This window comes from Chiloscyllium plagiosum, unplaced genomic scaffold (genome assembly GCF_037043375.1).
Source record: "Chiloscyllium plagiosum isolate Xiang-an unplaced genomic scaffold, Cpla_swu_hap1 HiC_scaffold_4, whole genome shotgun sequence".
Lineage (NCBI taxonomy): Eukaryota > Metazoa > Chordata > Chondrichthyes > Orectolobiformes > Hemiscylliidae > Chiloscyllium > Chiloscyllium plagiosum.
Window position 1 is genome coordinate 146,754,059 of NW_028270142.1, and position 17,556 is coordinate 146,771,614.

The following is a 17,556-nucleotide window of genomic DNA, read 5'->3' on the forward strand; positions in this document are numbered from 1 at the left end:
GTGTGTTCAGTGTGTGTGTGTGATCAATGTGTGTGTGTGAGATCAGTGTGTGTGTGATCACTGTGTTTGTGAGATCAGTGTGTGTGTGATCACTGTGTGCGTGTGATCACTGTGTGTGTGATCACTGTGTGTGTGTGATCACTGTGTGTGTGTGTGTGATCAGTGTGTGTGTGATCAGTGTGTGTGATCAATGTGTGTGTGTGATCACTGTGTGTGTGATCACTGTGTTTGTGAGATCAGTGTGTGTGTGTGTGATCACTGTGTGTGTGATCAGTGTGTGTGTGATCAGTGTGTGTGTGTGATCAGTGTGCGTGTGTGTGATCAATGTGTGTGAGATCAGTGTGTGTGAGATCAGTGTGTGTGTGATCAGTGTGTGTGTGTGATCAGTGTGCGTGTGTGTGATCAGTGTGTGTGAGATCAGTGTGTGTGTGAAATCACTGTGTGTGTGATCTGTGTGTGTGTGATCAGTGTGTGTGATCAGTGTGTGTGAGATCAGTGTGTGAACGTGATCAGTGTGTGTGTGTGTGATCTCTCTGTGTGTGATCAGTGTGTGTGTGTGATCAGTGTGTGAGATCAGTGTGTGTGTGATCAGTGTGTGTGTGTGTGATCTGTGTGTGTGTGTGATCAGTGTGTGAGATCAGTGTGTGTTTGATCAGTGTGTGAGCGTGATCAGTGTGTGTGTGTGTGATCTCTCTGTGTGTGATCAGTGTGTGTGTGTGATCAGTGTGTGAGATCAGTGTGTGTGTGATCAGTGTGTGTGTGTGTGATCTGTGTGTGTGTGTGATCAGTGTGTGAGATCAGTGTGTGTGTGATCAGTGTGTGTGCGATCAGTGGGTGTGAGATCTGTGTGTGTGATTTCAGTGTGTGTGTGATAAGAGTGTGTGTGTGATTCATTTGTGTGTGAGGTCAGTGTGTGTGTGATCATTGTGTGTGTGTGTGAGATCTGTGTGTGTGTGTGTGTGATCTGTGTGTGTGTGATGTGTGTGTGTGTGATCAGTGTGTGTGTGAGATCAGTGTGTGTGTGTGATCAATGTGTGTGTGATCAGTGTGTGTGTGATCAGTGTGTGTGATCAGTGTGAGTGTGATCAGTGTGTGTGTGTGATCTGCGCGTGTGTGTGTGATCAGTGTGTGAGTGTGATCTGTGTGTGTGTGATCAGTGTGTGCGATCAGTGTGTGTGTGTGTGATCTATGTGTGTGTGTGTGATCACTGTATGTGTGTGATCAGTGTGTGTGAGATCAGTGTGTGTGAAATCACTGTGTGTGTGATCACTGTGTGTGTGTGATCTGTGTGTGTGTGATCAGTGTGTGTGTGATCAGTGTGTGTGTGATCAGTGTGTGTGTGTGATCTATGTGTGTGTGTTCAGTGTGTGTGTGTGATCAATGTGTGTGTGTGTGATCAGTGTGTGTGTGTGAGATCAGTGTGTGTGTGATCACTGTGTTTGTGAGATCAGTGTGTGTGTGTGTGATCACTGTGTGTGTGTGATCACTGTGATTGTGTGATCAGTGTGTGAGATCAGTGTGTGTGAGATCAGTGTGTGTGTGATCTGTGTATGTGTGTGATCAGTGTGTGTGTGTGATCAGTGTGTGTGTGTGTGATCAGTGTGGGTGTGATCAGTATGTGTTTGTGTGTGAGCAGTGTGTGAGATCAGTGTGTGTGATCTGTGTGTGTGTGTGGTCAGTGTGTGTGTGTGATCAGTGTGGGTGTGATCAGTATGTGTTTGTGTGTGAGCAGTGTGTGAGATCAGTGTGTGTGATCTGTGTGTGTGTGTGATCAGTGTGTGTGTGTGATCTGTGTATGTGTGTGATCAGTGTGTGTGTGTGATCTGTGTGTGTGTGTGTGAGAGATCTGTGTGTGTGTGATCAGTGTGTGTGTGTGATCACTGTATGTGTGTGATCAGTGTGTGTGTGATCAGTGTGTGTGTGTTCAGTGTGTGTTTGTGAGATCAATGTGTGTGTGTGTGATCAGTGAGTGTGTGTGAGATCAGTGTGTGTGTGATCACTGTGTTTGTGAGATCAGTGTGTGTGTGATCACTGTATGTGTGTGATCACTGTGTGTGTGTGATCAGTGTGTGTGTGATCAGTGTGTGTGTGTGATCAGTGTGTGTGTGTGATCAGTATGTGTGTGTGATCAGTGTGGGTGTGATCAGTGTGTGAGATCAGTGTGTGTGTGATCAGTGTGTGTGTGTGATCTGTGTATGTGTGTGATCAGTGTGTGTGTGATCTGTGTGTGTGAGATCTGTGTGTGTGTGATCAGTGTGTGTGTGTGATCTGTGTGTGTGATCAGTGTGTGTGTGATCAGTGTGTGTGTGTGATCACTGTATGTGTGTGATCAGTGTGTGTGTGATCAGTGTGTGTGTGTTCAGTGTGTGTGTGTGAGATCAATGTGTGTGTGTGTGTGATCAGTGAGTGTGTGTGAGATCAGTGTGTGTGTGATCACTGTGTGTGTGTGATCACTGTGTGTGTGTGATCACTGTGTGTGTGTGTGTGATCACTGTGTGTGTGTGATCACTGTATGTGTGTGATCACTGTATGTGTGATCACTGTGTTTGTGAGATCAGTGTGTGTGTGATCACTGTATGTGTGTGATCACTGTATGTGTGTGATCACTGTGTGTGTGTGATCTGTGTGTGTGTGATCAGTGTGTGTGTGTGATCAGTGTGTGTGTGTGATCAGTATGTGTGTGATCAGTGTGTGTGATCAGTGTGTGTGTGTGTGTGATCAGTGTGTGGGTGTGATCAGTGTGGGTGTGATCAGTGTGTGGAATCAGTGTGTGTGTGATCAGTGTGTGTGTGTGTGATCTGTGTATGTGTGTGATCAGTGTGTGTGTGATCTGTGTGTGTGAGATCTGTGTGTGTGTGATCAGTGTGTGTGTGTGATCTGTGTGTGTGTGATCAGTGTGTGTGTGTGATCACTGTATGTGTGTGATCAGTGTGTGTGTGATCAGTGCGTGTGTGTGAGATCAATGTGTGTGTGATCAGTGTGTGTGTGTGAGATCAGTGTGTGTGTGATCACTGTGTTTGTGAGATCAGTGTGTGTGTGATCACTGTGTGTGTGTGATCACTGTGTGTGTGTGATCACTGTATGTGTGTGTGTGTGTGTGTGATCACTGTGTGTGTGATCAGTGTGTCTGTGATCAATGTGTGTGAGATCAGTGTGTGTGAGATCAGTGTGTGTGTGATCAGTGTGTGATCAGTGTGTGTGTGATCAGTGTGTGTGTGATCAGTGTGTGTGATCAGTGTGTGATCAGTGTGTGTGTGTGATCAGTGTGTGTGTGTGATCAGTGTGTGTGTGATCAGATTGTGTGTGTGATCAGTGTGTGTGATCAGTGTGTGTTTGTGTGTGTGTGATCAGTGTGTATGTGATCAGTGTGTGTGTGATCAGTGTGTGTGTGATCAGTGTGTGTGATCAGTGTGTGTTTGTGTGTGTGTGATCAGTATGTGTGTGTGTGATCACTGTGTGCGTGTGATCAGTGCTGTGTGATGAGTGTGTGTGTGATGAGTGTGTGTGTGTGATCAGTGTGTGTGAGATCAGTGTGTGAGTGTGATCTGGGTGTGTGTGATCTGTGTGTGTGTTGTTGAGATCAGTGTGTGTGTGATCAGTGTGTGTGTGATCAGTGTGTGTGAGATCTGTGTGTGTGTGATTAGTGTGTGTGTGTGATCTGTGTGTGTGTGATCAGTGTGTGTGTGTGATCACTGTATGTGTGTGATCAGTGTGTGTGTGATCAGTGTGTGTGTGTTCAGTGTGTGTGTGTGAGATCAATGTGTGTGTGTGATCAGTGAGTGTGTGTGAGATCAGTGTGTGTGTGATCACTGTGTGTGTGTGATCACTGTGTGTGTGTGATCACTGTGTGTGTGTGATCACTGTATGTGTGTGTGTGTGTGATCACTGTGTGTGTGTGATCACTGTATGTGTGTGATCACTGTATGTGTGATCACTGTGTTTGTGAGATCAGTGTTTGTGTGATCACTGTATGTGTGTGATCACTGTATGTGTGTGATCACTGTGTGTGTGTGATCAGTGTGTGTGTGATCAGTGTGTGTGTGTGATCAGTATGTGTGTGATCAGTGTGTGTGATCAGTGTGTGTGTGTGTGATCAGTGTGTGGGTGTGATCAGTGTGGGTGTGATCAGTGTGTGGAATCAGTGTGTGTGTGATCAGTGTGTGTGTGTGATCTGTGTATGTGTGTGATCAGTGTGTGTGTGTGTGATCAGTGTGTGTGTGTGTGATCTGTGTGTGTGAGATCTGTGTGTGTGTGATCAGTGTGTGTGTGTGATCTGTGTGTGTGTGATCAGTGTGTGTGTGTGATCACTGTATGTGTGTGATCAGTGTGTGTGTGTGAGATCAATGTGTGTGTGATCAGTGAGTGTGTGTGAGATCAGTGTGTGTGTGATCAGTGAGTGTGTGTGAGATCAGTGTGTGTGTGATCACTGTGTTTGTGAGATCAGTGTGTGTGTGATCACTGTGTGTGTGTGATCACTGTGTGTGTGTGATCACTGTATGTGTGTGTGTGTGTGTGATCACTGTGTGTGTGATCAGTGTGTCTGTGATCAATGTGTGTGAGATCAGTGTGTGTGAGATCAGTGTGTGTGAGATCAGTGTGTGTGAGATCAGTGTGTGTGATCAGTGTGTGATCAGTGTGTGTGTGATCAGTGTGTGTGTGATCAGTGTGTGTGATCAGTGTGTGTGTGATCAGTGTGTGTGTGTGATCACTGTGTGCGTGTGATCAGTGTGTGTGTGATGAGTGTGTGTGTGTGATGAGTGTGTGTGTGTGATCAGTGTGTGTGAGATCAGTGTGTGTTTGTGTGAGTGTGATCTGGGTGTGTGTGATCTGTGTGTGTGTTGTTGAGATCAGTGTGTGTGTGTGATCAGTGTGTGTGTGATCAGTGTGTGTGTGATCAGTGTGTGTGATCAGTGTGAGTGTGATCAGTGTGTGTGTGATCTGCGTGTGTGTGTTTGTGTGATCAGTGTGTGAGTGTGATCTGTGTGTGTGTGATCAGTGTGTGCGATCAGTGTGTGTGTGTGTGATCTATGTGTGTGTGTGTGATCACTGTATGTGTGTGATCAGTGTGTGTGAGATCAGTGTGTGTGAAATCACTGTGTGTGTGATCACTGTGTGTGTGTGATCTGTGTGTGTGTGATCAGTGTGTGTGATCAGTGTGTGTGATCAGTGTGTGTGTGATCAGTGTGTGTGTGTGTGTGTGATCTATGTGTGTGTGTTCAGTGTGTGTGTGTGATCAATGTGTGTGTGTGTGATCAGTGTGTGTGTGTGAGATCAGTGTGTGTGTGATCACTGTGTTTGTGAGATCAGTGTGTGTGTGTGTGATCACTGTGTGTGTGTGATCACTGTGATTGTGTGATCAGTGTGTGAGATCAGTGTGTGTGTGTGAGATCTGTGTGTGTGTGATCTCTATGTGTGTGTGTGTGTGTGAGATCAGTGTGTGTGAGATCAGTGTGTGTGTGATCTGTGTATGTGTGTGATCAGTGTGTGTGTGTGATCAGTATGTGTGTGTGATCAGTATGTGTGTGTGATCAGTGTGTGTGATCAGTGTGTGTTTGTGTGTGTGTGATCAGTGTGTATGTGATCAGTGTGTGTGTGATCAGTGTGTGTGTGATCAGTGTGTGTGATCAGTGTGTGTTTGTGTGTGTGTGATCAGTATGTGTGTGTGTGATCACTGTGTGCGTGTGATCAGTGCTGTGTGATGAGTGTGTGTGTGTGATGAGTGTGTGTGTGTGATCAGTGTGTGTGAGATCAGTGTGTGTTTGTGTGAGTGTGATCTGGGTGTGTGTGATCTGTGTGTGTGTTGTTGAGATCAGTGTGTGTGTGTGATCAGTGTGTGTGTGATCAGTGTGTGTGATCAGTGTGTGTGTGATCAGTGTGTGTGTGATCTGCGTGTGTGTGTTTGTGTGATCAGTGTGTGAGTGTGATCTGTGTGTGTGTGATCAGTGTGTGCGATCAGTGTGTGTGTGTGTGATCTATGTGTGTGTGTGTGATCACTGTATGTGTGTGATCAGTGTGTGTGAGATCAGTGTGTGTGAAATCACTGTGTGTGTGATCACTGTGTGTGTGTGATCTGTGTGTGTGTGATCAGTGTGTGTGATCAGTGTGTGTGATCAGTGTGTGTGTGATCAGTGTGTGTGTGTGTGTGTGATCTATGTGTGTGTGTGTGATCAGTGTGTGTGTGTGAGATCAGTGTGTGTGATCACTGTGTTTGTGAGATCAGTGTGTGTGTGTGTGATCACTGTGTGTGTGTGATCACTGTGATTGTGTGATCAGTGTGTGAGATCAGTGTGTGTGTGTGAGATCTGTGTGTGTGTGATCTCTGTGTGTGTGTGTGTGAGATCAGTGTGTGTGAGATCAGTGTGTGTGTGATCTGTGTATGTGTGTGATCAGTGTGTGTGTGTGATCAGTATGTGTGTGTGATCAGTATGTGTGTGTGATCAGTGTGGGTGTGATCAGTGTGTGTGTGTGATCTGTGTATGTGTGTGTGATCAGTGTGTGTGTGTGATCTGTGTGTGTGTGTGAGAGAGATCTGTGTGTGTGTGATCAGTGTGTGTGTGTGATCACTGTATGTGTGTGATCAGTGTGTGTGTGATCAGTGTGTGTGTGTTCAGTGTGTGTTTGTGAGATCAATGTGTGTGTGTGTGATCAGTGAGTGTGTGTGAGATCAGTGTGTGTGTGATCACTGTGTTTGTGAGATCAGTGTGTGTGTGATCACTGTATGTGTGTGATCACTGTATGTGTGTGATCACTGTGTGTGTGTGATCAGTGTGTGTGTGATCAGTGTGTGTGTGTGATCAGTGTGTGTGTGTGATCAGTATGTGTGTGTGATCAGTGTGGGTGTGATCAGTGTGTGAGATCAGTGTGTGTGTGATCAGTGTGTGTGTGTGATCTGTGTATGTGTGTGATCAGTGTGTGTGTGTGATCTGTGTGTGTGAGATCTGTGTGTGTGTGATCAGTGTGTGTGTGTTCAGTGTGTGTGTGTGAGATCAATGTGTGTGTGTGTGATCAGTGAGTGTGTGTGAGATCAGTGTGTGTGTGATCACTGTGTGTGTGTGATCACTGTGTGTGTGTGATCACTGTATGTGTGTGTGTGTGTGATCACTGTGTGTGTGTGATCACTGTATGTGTGTGATCACTGTATGTGTGATCACTGTGTTTGTGAGATCAGTGTGTGTGTGATCACTGTATGTGTGTGATCACTGTATGTGTGTGATCACTGTGTGTGTGTGATCAGTGTGTGTGTGTGATCAGTGTGTGTGTGTGATCAGTATGTGTGTGATCAGTGTGTGTGATCAGTGTGTGTGTGTGTGTGTGATCAGTGTGTGGGTGTGATCAGTGTGGGTGTGATCAGTGTGTGGAATCAGTGTGTGTGTGATCAGTGTGTGTGTGTGATCTGTGTATGTGTGTGATCAGAGTGTGTGTGTGATCTGTGTGTGTGAGATCTGTGTGTGTGTGATCAGTGTGTGTGTGTGATCACTATGTGTGTGATCAGTGTGTGTGTGTGATCACTGTATGTGTGTGATCAGTGTGTGTGTGTGATCTGTGTGTGTGTGATCAGTGTGTGTGTGTGATCACTGTATGTGTGTGATCAGTGTGTGTGTGATCAGTGTGTGTGTGTGAGATCAATGTGTGTGTGATCAGTGAGTGTGTGTGAGATCAGTGTGTGTGTGATCACTGTGTTTGTGAGATCAGTGTGTGTGTGATCACTGTGTGTGTGTGATCACTGTGTGTGTGTGATCACTGTATGTGTGTGTGTGTGTGTGATCACTGTGTGTGTGATCAGTGTGTCTGTGATCAATGTGTGTGAGATCAGTGTGTGTGAGATCAGTGTGTGTGAGATCAGTGTGTGTGATCAGTGTGTGATCAGTGTGTGTGTGATCAGTGTGTGTGTGATCAGTGTGTGTGATCAGTGTGTGATCAGTGTGTGTGTGATCAGTGTGTGTGTGTGATCAGTGTGTGTGTGTGATCAGTGTGTGTGTGATCAGATTGTGTATGTGATCAGTGTGTGTGATCAGTGTGTGTTTGTGTGTGTGTGATCAGTGTGTATGTGATCAGTGTGTGTGTGATCAGTGTGTGTTTGTGTGTGTGTGATCAGTGTGTATGTGATCAGTGTGTGTGTGATCAGTGTGTGTGTGATCAGTGTGTGTGATCAGTGTGTGTTTGTGTGTGTGTGATCAGTATGTGTGTGTGTGATCACTGTGTGCGTGTGATCAGTGCTGTGTGATGAGTGTGTGTGTGTGATGAGTTGTGTGTGTGATCAGTGTGTGTGAGATCAGTGTGTGTGATCTGTGTGCGTGTGATCAGTGTGTGTGTGATCAGTGTGTGTTTGTGTGAGTGTGATCTGGGTGTGTGTGATCTGTGTGTGTGTGTTGTTGAGATCAGTGTGTGTGTGATCAGTGTGTGTGTGATCTGTGTGTGTGTGTGATCAGTGTGTGTGTGATCAGTGTGTGCGATCAGTGTGTGTGTGTGATCTGTGTGTGTGTGTGATCAGTATGTGTGTGATCACTGTATGTGTGTGATCAGTGTGTGTGAGATCAGTGTGTGTGTGTGATCACTGTGTGTGTGTGATCAGTGTGTGTGATCAGTGTGAGTATGATCAGTGTGTGTGTGTGTGATCTGCGCGTGTGTGTGTGTGTGATCAGTGTGTGTGTGTGATCTGTGTGTGTGTGTGATCAGTGTGTGTGTGATCAGTGTGTGCGATCAGTGTGTGTGTGTGATCTGTGTGTGTGTGTGATCAGTATGTGTGTGATCACTGTATGTGTGTGATCAGTGTGTGTGAGATCAGTGTGTGTGTGTGATCACTGTGTGTGTGTGATCAGTGTGTGTGATCAGTGTGTGTGATCAGTGTGTGTGTGTGTGATCTATGTGTGTGTGTTCAGTGTGTGTGTGTGATCAATGTGTGTGTGTGTGATCAGTGTGTGTGTGTGAGATCAGTGTGTGTGATGACTGTGTTTGTGAGATCAGTGTGTGTGTGAAATCACTGTGTGTGATCACTGTGTGTGTGTGATCAGTGTGTGTGATCAGTGTGTGTGATCAGTGTGTGTGTGTGTGTGATCTATGTGTGTGTGTTCAGTGTGTGTGTGTGATCAATGTGTGTGTGTGTGATCAGTGTGTGTGTGTGAGATCAGTGTGTGTGTGATCACTGTGTTTGTGAGATCAGTGTGTGTGTGATCACTGTGTGTGTGATCACTGTGTGTGTGATCAGTGTGTGTGTGTGTGATCAGTGTGTGTGTGATCAGTGTGTGTGTGATCAGTGTGTGTGTGATCAGTGTGTGTGTGATCACTGTGTTTGTGAGATCAGTTTGTGTGATCAGTGTGTGTGTGAGCAGTGCTGTGTGATCAGTGTGTGTGATCAGTGTGTGTGATCAGTGTGTGTGTGATCAGTGTGTGTGTGTGATCACTGTGTGTGTGTGTGTGATCAGTGTGTGTGTGATCAGTGTGTGTGATCAGTGTGTGTGTGATCAATGTGTGTGAGATCAGTGTGTGTGAGATCAGTGTGTGTGTGATCAGTGTGTGTGTGTGATCAGTGTGCGTGTGTGTGATCACTGTGTGTGATCAGTGTTTGTGATCAGCGTGTGTGTTTGATCAGTGTGTGTGTGTGAGATCAGTGTGTGAACGTGATCAATGTGTGTGTGTGATCAGTGTGTGTGTTTGATCAGTGTGTGAGCGTGATCAGTGTGTGTGTGTGTGATCAGTGTGTGTGATCAGTGTGTGAGATCAGTGTGTGTGTGATCAGTGTGTGTGTGCGATCAGTGGGTGTGAGATCTGTGTGTGTGATTTCAGTGTGTGTGTGATAAGAGTGTGTGTGTGATTCATTTGTGTGTGAGGTCAGTGTGTGTGTGATCATTGTGTGTGTGTGTGTGTGAGATCTGTATGTGTGTGTGTGATCTGTGTGTGTGTGTGTGATGTGTGTGTGTGTGATCAGTGTGTGATCAGTGTGTGTGTGAGATCAGTGTGTGTGTGATCAATGTGTGTGTGATCAGTGTGTGTGTGTGATCTGTGTGTGCGTGTGTGTGTGTGTGTGATCTGTGTGTGTGATCCGTGTGTGTGTGTGTGATCTCTGTGTGTGTGATCTGTGTGTGTGATCCGTGTGTGTGTGTGTGATCTGTGTGTGTGTGATCTGTGTGTGTGTGATCAGTGTGTGTGTGATCTCTGTGTGTGTGTTCAGTGTGTGTGTGTGAGACCAGTGTGTGTGTGTGATCTGTGTGTGTGTGTGTGTGTGATCACTGTGTGTGTGTGATCACTGTGTGTGTGATCAGTGTATGTGTGTGTGATCAGTGTGTGGGTGATCTGTGTGTGTGTGTGTTCAGTGTGTGTGTGTGAGATCAGTGTGAGTGTGTGCGATCAGTGTGTGTGCGATCAGTGTGTGTGAGATCAGTGTGTGATCAGTGTGTGTGTGTGATCTGTGTGTGATCAGTGTGAGTGTGTGAGATCAGTGTGCTTGTGTGATCAGTGTGTGTGAGATCTGTGTGTGTGTGATCTGTGTGTGATCAGTGTGAGTGTGTAAGATCAGTGTGCTTGTGTGATCAGTGTGCTTGTGTGATCAGTGTGTGTGTGTGTGATCAGTGTGTGTGTGATCAGTGTGTGTGTGATCAGTGTGTGTGTGAGAGACCAGTGTGTGTGTGATCAGTGTGTGTGTGAGACCAGTGTGTGTGAGATCAGTGTGTGTGTGAGATCAGTGTGTGAGATCAGTGTGTGTGTGAGATCAGTGTGTGTGAGTGATCAGTTTGTGTGTGTTTGAGACCAGTGTGTGTGTGATCAGTGTGTGTGTGAGACCAGTGTGTGTGAGATCAGTGTGTGTGTGAGATCAGTGTGTGAGATCAGTGTGTGTGTGAGATCAGTGTGTGTGAGTGATCAATGTGTGTGTGAGATCAGCGTGTGTGTGTGAGACCACTGTGTGAGATCAGTGTGTGTGAGATCAGTGTGTGTGAGTGATCAGTGTGTGTGTGAGATCAGTGTGTGTGTGTGATCAGTGTGTGTGTGTGATCAGTGTGTGTGTGATCAGTGTGTGTTAGAGAGATCAGTGTGTGTGTGATCAGTGTGTGTGTGAGACCAGTGTGTGTGATCAGTGTGTGTGTGTGATCAGTGTGTGTGTGTGTGTGTGATCAGTGTGTGTGTGATCAGTGTGTGTGTGAGACCAGTGTGTGTGATCAGTATGTGTGTGTGATCAGTGTGTGTGTGTGTGATCTGTGTGTGTGTGTGATATGTGTGTGATCTGTGTGTGTGTATGATCAGTGTATGTGTGATCAGTGTGTGTGTGATTAGTGTGTGTGTGATTAGTGTGTGTGTGTGATCCATGTGTGTGTGATCAGTGTTTGTGTGTGATCAGTATGTGTGTGTGATCAGTATGTGTGTGTGATCAGTGTGTGTGTCTGTGTGTGAGTGATATGTGTGTGATCTGTGTGTGTGTGTGATCTGTGTGTGTGAGATCAGTGTATGTGTGTGATCAGTGTGTGTGTGAGATATGTGTTTGTGTGTGTGTGTGAGATCAGTGTGTGTGTGTGAGATCAGTGTATGTGTGTGATCAGTGTGTGTGTGAGATATGTGTTTGTGTGTGTGGGATCAGTGTTTGTGTGTGATCAGTGTGTGTGTGTGTGATCAGTGTGTGTGTGTGATCAGTGTGTGTGTGTGATCTGTGTGTGTGTGTGATCTGTGTGTGTGATCAGTGTGTGTGTGTGTGTGATCAGTGTGTGTGTGTGATCAGTGTGTGTGTGTGTGATCAGTGTGTGTGTGTGTGTGTGTGTGATCAGTGTGTGTGTGTGTGTGTGATCAGTGTGTGTGTGTGTGTGATCAGTGTGTGTGTGTGATCAGTGTGTGTGTGTGTGTGATCAGTGTGTGTGTGTGTGAGATCAGTGTGTGTGTGTGTGATCAGTGTGTGTGTGTGTGTGTGATCAGTGTGTGTGTGTGTGTGTGTGATCAGTGTGTGTGTGTGTGTGATCAGTGTGTGTGTGTGTGATCAGTGTGTGTGTGTGTGTGTGTGTGTGTGTGTGATCAGTGTGTGTGTGTGTGTGATCAGTGTGTGTGTGTGTGTGATCAGTGTGTGTGTGTGTGTGTGTGATCAGTGTGTGTGTGTGTGATCAGTGTGTGTGTGTGTGTGTGTGTGATCAGTGTGTGTGATCAGTGTGTGTGTGTGTGATCAGTGTGTGTGTGTGTGTGATCAGTGTGTGTGTGTGTGTGTGTGATCAGTGTGTGTGATCAGTGTTTGTGTGTGTGTGTGATCTGTGTGTGTGTGTGATCCGTGTGTGTGATCAGTGTGTGTGTGTGATCAGTGTGTGTGTGATCAGTGTGTGTGTGTGATCAGTGTGTGTGTGTGTGATCAGTGTGTGTGTGTGTGTGTGTGTGTGTGATCAGTGTGTGTGTGTGTGATCAGTGTGTGTGTGTGATCAGTGTGTGTGTGTGATCAGTGTGTGTGTGTGTGATCAGTGTGTGTGTGTGATCAGTGTGTGTGTGTGTGATCAGTGTGTGTGTGTGATCAGTGTGTGTGTGTGTGATCAGTGTGTGTGTGTGATCAGTGTGTGTGTGTGTGATCAGTGTGTGTGTGTGATCAGTGTGTGTGTGTGTGATCAGTGTGTGTGTGTGATCAGTGTGTGTGTGTGTGATCAGTGTGTGTGTGTGATCAGTGTGTGTGTGTGATCAGTGTGTGTGTGTGTGATCAGTGTGTGTGTGTGATCAGTGTGTGTGTGTGTGATCAGTGTGTGTGTGTGAGATCAGTGTGTGTGTGTGATCAGTGTGTGTGTGTGTGATCAGTGTGTGTGTGTGATCAGTGTGTGTGTGTGATCAGTGTGTGTGTGTGTGATCAGTGTGTGTGTGTGATCAGTGTGTCGTACATGGGTCTGAGTGGATTCTGTTCCCTCACAATGTAGCACAATATTGATTTTGTTCCCATCTGGGCTGGTTGTATACCATACAGTGATGCCCAGGTATCTGTATATGCTGCCTGCTGGGACACAGCGACCATACCCTCGCTGCCTGCTGGGTTATAGTGACCATACCCTCGCTGCCTGCTGGGTCATAGTGACCATACCCTCGCTGCCTGATGGGACACAGTGACCATACCCTCGCTGCCTGCTGGGACACAGCGACCATACCCTCGCTGCCTGCTGGGACACAGTGACCATACCCTCGCTGCCTGCTGGGACACAGCGACCATACCCTCGCTGCCTGCTGGGTTATAGTGACCATACCCTCGCTGCCTGCTGGGTCATAGTGACCATACCCTCGCTGCCTGATGGGACACAGTGACCATACCCTCGCTGCCTGCTGGGACACAGCGACCATACCCTCGCTGCCTGCTGGGACACAGTGACCATACCCTCGCTGCCTGCTGGGACACAGCGACCATACCCTCGCTGCCTGCTGGGACACAGCGACCATACCCTCGCTGCCTGCTGGGACACAGTGACCATACCCTCGCTGCCTGCTGGGACATAGTGACCATACCCTCGCTGCCTGCTGGGACACAGTGACCATACCCTCGCTGTCTGCTGGGACACAGTGACCATACCCTCGCTGCCTGCTGGGACACAGTGACCATACCCTCGCTGCCTGCTGGGACACAGCGACCATACCCTCGCTGCCTGCTGGGACACAGCGACCATACCCTCGCTGCCTGCTGGGACACAGCGACCATCCCCTCGCTGCCTGCTGGGGACACAGTGACCATACCCTCGCTGCCTGCTGGGAAACAGCGACCATACCCTCGCTGCGTGCTGGGACACAGTGACCATACCCTCGCTGCCTGCTGGGACACAGTGACCATACCCTCGCTGCCTGCTGGGACACAGTGACCATACCCTCGCTGCCTGCTGGGACACAGCGACCATACCCTCGCTGCGTGCTGGGACACAGCGACCATACCCTCGCTGCCTGCTGGGACACAGTGACCATACCCTCGCTGCCTGCTGGGACACAGTGACCATACCCTCGCTGCCTGCTGGGACACAGCGACCATACCCTCGCTGCGTGCTGGGACACAGCGACCATACCCTCGCTGCGTGCTGGGTCACAGTGACCATACCCTCGCTGCGTGCTGGGACACAGCGACCATACCCTCGCTGCCTGCTGGGTCACAGTGACCATACCCTTGCTGCGTGCTGGGACACAGCGACCATACCCTCGCTGCGTGCTGGGACACAGCGACCATACCCTCGCTGCGTGCTGGGACACAGCGACCATACCCTCGCTGCCTGCTGGGACACAGCGACCATACCCTCGCTGCCTGCTGGGTCACAGTGACCATACCCTCGCTGCCTGCTGGGTCATAGTGACCATACCCTCGCTGCCTGCTGGGACACAGCGACCATACCCTCGCTGCCTGCTGGGTCACAGTGACCATACCCTCGCTGCCTGCTGGGACACAGCGACCATACCCTCGCTGCCTGCTGGGACACAGTGACCATACCCTCGCTGCCTGCTGGGACACAGTGACCATACCCTCGCTGCGTGCTGGGACACAGCGACCATACCCTCGCTGCCTGCTGGTCGTATATCTCTTCCATTGCCAGCTGTCTTTATAACTGACTGCCCTGTGACCTGTAATAGACAATTGGTTACTGGGTAAAGTGATCCATTCTTGTGATTCCCTTCTCCATTGGTGCAAACCTTGCGTTGTTGATCAGCACCTTGTGATCATGGATTGGATGGCACAGAGATTGTGCTGAATTGTTTCACCATGGAGACAGGGGAGTGGGGAGACATGGCTTCAAGTGGTTTGCCAGTGAACTGTGGTCAGATACAATTCACTCGTCCGCAGTGGCTGATAGGCATTGATGCAGTGACTGTCAAAACTCACTCATCGGACATGGATGCTGCTGTCTGGGCCCAGGGTTTATTGCCCCGTCCCTAGTTGCCCCTTGAGAAGGTGGGGGTGAGCTGCCTTCTTGAACCACTGCAGTCCATGTGCTGTGGGTAGACCCTCGATGCCCTTAGGGAGGGAATTCCAGGATTCTGACCCAGCCAGACTGAAGGAACGGCAGAGATATTTCCAAGTCGGGGGATGGTGAGGGGCTCGGAGGGGAACCTGCAGGGGGTGGTGTTCCCATGGATCTGCTGCCCTTGTCCTTCTAGATGGAAGTGGTCGTGTCTGTGAAACTGTTGTGAATTTCTGCGATACATCTTGTAGATAGTCCTCACTGCTACATATTCATTAATCCACAGACACATTCATTCAGACACACGCACAGCATGTTCCAGCCCAGGCAGTTTGGTGGAATTTCCAGGGAGCCTATGGTTGTCCTGTTGGTTTCTCCATGGCAACACCTTGGCCAATCAGTGCTGACTTGTCATCCAATCAGTACCAGTTCCACTGTGGTATAAATTGTTGTGTTGCTTTGAAACTTGAATCTTGTGTTTGTTATAGAGTCGAAGAGATGTTCATTCCAGCTCGTCCATGCCGACCAGATATCCTAAATTACTCTCGTCCCACCTGCCAGCACCCGGCCCATATCCCTCCAAACCCTTCCTGTTCATATACCCATCCAAATGCCTCTTAAATGTTGCAATTGTACCAGCCTCCACCACTTCCTCTGGCAGCTCATTCCATACACATACCACCCTCTGTGTGAAAAAGTTGCCCCTTAGGTCTCTTTTATATCTTTCCCCTCTCACCCTAAACCTATGCCCTCTAGTTCTGGACTCCCCGACCCCAGGGAAAAGACTTTGTCTATTTATCCTATCCATGCCCCGCATAATTTTGTAAATCTCTATAAGGTCACCCCTCAGCCTCCGACACTCCAGGGAAAACAGCCCCGGCCTGTTCAGCCTCTCCCTGTAGCTCAGATCCTCCAACCCTGGCAACATCCTTGTAAATCTTTTCTGAACCCTTTCAAGTTTCACAACATCTTTCCAATAGGAAGGAGACCAGAATTGCACGCAATATTCCAACAGTGGCCTAATCAATGTCCTGTCCAGCCACAACATGACCTCCCAACTCCTGTACTCAATACTCTGACCAATAAAGGAAAGCATACCAAACGCCTTCTTCACTATCCTATCTATTTGCGACTCCACTTTCAAGGAGCTATGAACCTGCACTCCAAGGTCTCTTTGTTCAGTAACACTCCCCAGGACCTTACCATTAAGTGTATAAGTCCTGCTAAGATTTGCTTTCCCAAAATGCAGCACCTCGCATTTATCTGAATTAAACTCCATCTGCCACTTCTCAGCCCATTGGCCCATCTGGTCCAGATCCTGTTGTCATCTGAGGTAACCCTCTTCACTGTCCACTACACCTCCAATTTTGGTGTCATCTGCAAACTTACTAACTGTACCTCTTATGCTCACATCCAAATCATTTATGTAAATGACAAAAAGTAGAGGACCCAGCACCGATCCTTGTGGCACTCCACTGGTCACAGGCCTCCAGTCTGAAAAACAACTCTCCACCACCCTCTGTCTTCTACCTCTGAGCCAGTTCTGTATCCAAATGGTTAGTTCTCCCTGTATTCCGTGAGATCTAACCTTGCTAGTCAGTCTCCCATGGGGAACGTTGTCGAATGCCTTACGAAGTCCATATAGATCACATCTACTGCTCTGTCCTCACTATCTGTTGCAATGGGATGTCCCTAAAGCATCTTGTTCCTAGTGCAGGTATATTACTTCAGCCCGACCACATCCCCACGCTATCGAGTCAATGTGATATTGTCTAATACCACTAAAGGCAGAGGGAGAGGCAACCAGTTGCAAAGTTGGATATAAATCCCCATAACCAGTGCCTCGGGGATCGATAGGTGAGGGGGTGAATACCTTCAGGGTTAAAATTGTCAAAGGTCAAGAACTTTGGGAGGATCCTCTTCAGGGGTTGAAGTCTTTTATGAGGGAGAACTTCAGGGGAGGAGATTGAGTCAGACACCTCAGTGAGAATGGGACTGGGCTGAGTCAAGGTCAAGACTTGAGTTTCAGGGATCTCTACCTGGTTCTGTTCCAAACCCCTGTCAGTGACTGAGGACTAACCGAGAGGTGGGGACACATCCCGCTCCTGCAATGGGATGGTTTATCTGCCTGTCTTTCTCTGTCCCTCCAGATCATGTACCTCCCTCCACCGTGGGGGGACTGCAGAATATCAAACATCAACTCGGGTTTCTTCAGCACCTACAGTATCACCGCGTGCAGGATCGACTGTGAGACCCGCTACCTGGTGGAGAACTGTAACTGCCGCATGGTGCACATGCCAGGTAAGAGTCAGACTGAGATAGAGCCCCCCCCCCAGTACAGGCACCGTGACCCCCCTCCCCCAGTACAGGCACCGTGACCCCCCTCCCCCAGTACAGGCACCGTGACCCCCCCTCCCCCAGTACAGGCACCGTCAACCCCCCCTCCCCCAGTACAGGCACCGTGACCCCCCTCCCCCAGTACAGGCACCGTGACCCCCCCCTCCCCCAGTACAGGCACCGTCAACCCCCCCCCCTCCCCCAGTACAGTCACCGTGACTCCCCCCCCCCCCAGTACAGGCACCGTCACCCCCCCTCCCCCAGTACAGTCACCGTCACCCCCCCCTCCCCCAGTACAGTCACCGTGACCCCCCCTCCCCCCAGTACAGGCACCGTCAACCCCCCTCCC

The 17,556-nt window shown here is 48.5% G+C and overlaps 1 protein-coding gene across 1 annotated transcript in view; it reads left to right on the forward strand.

Annotated features, from left to right (window-relative positions):
- Nucleotides 1–17,556, forward strand: part of asic1c (acid-sensing (proton-gated) ion channel 1c) — a 246,597-nt gene that overhangs the window by 82,555 nt on the left and 146,486 nt on the right. Inside the window, exon 4 of the mRNA XM_087985885.1 lies at nucleotides 17,021–17,171. Coding sequence (XP_087842011.1) covers nucleotides 17,021–17,171 — 151 coding nt within the window. The remainder of the gene's footprint in view (nucleotides 1–17,020; nucleotides 17,172–17,556) is intronic.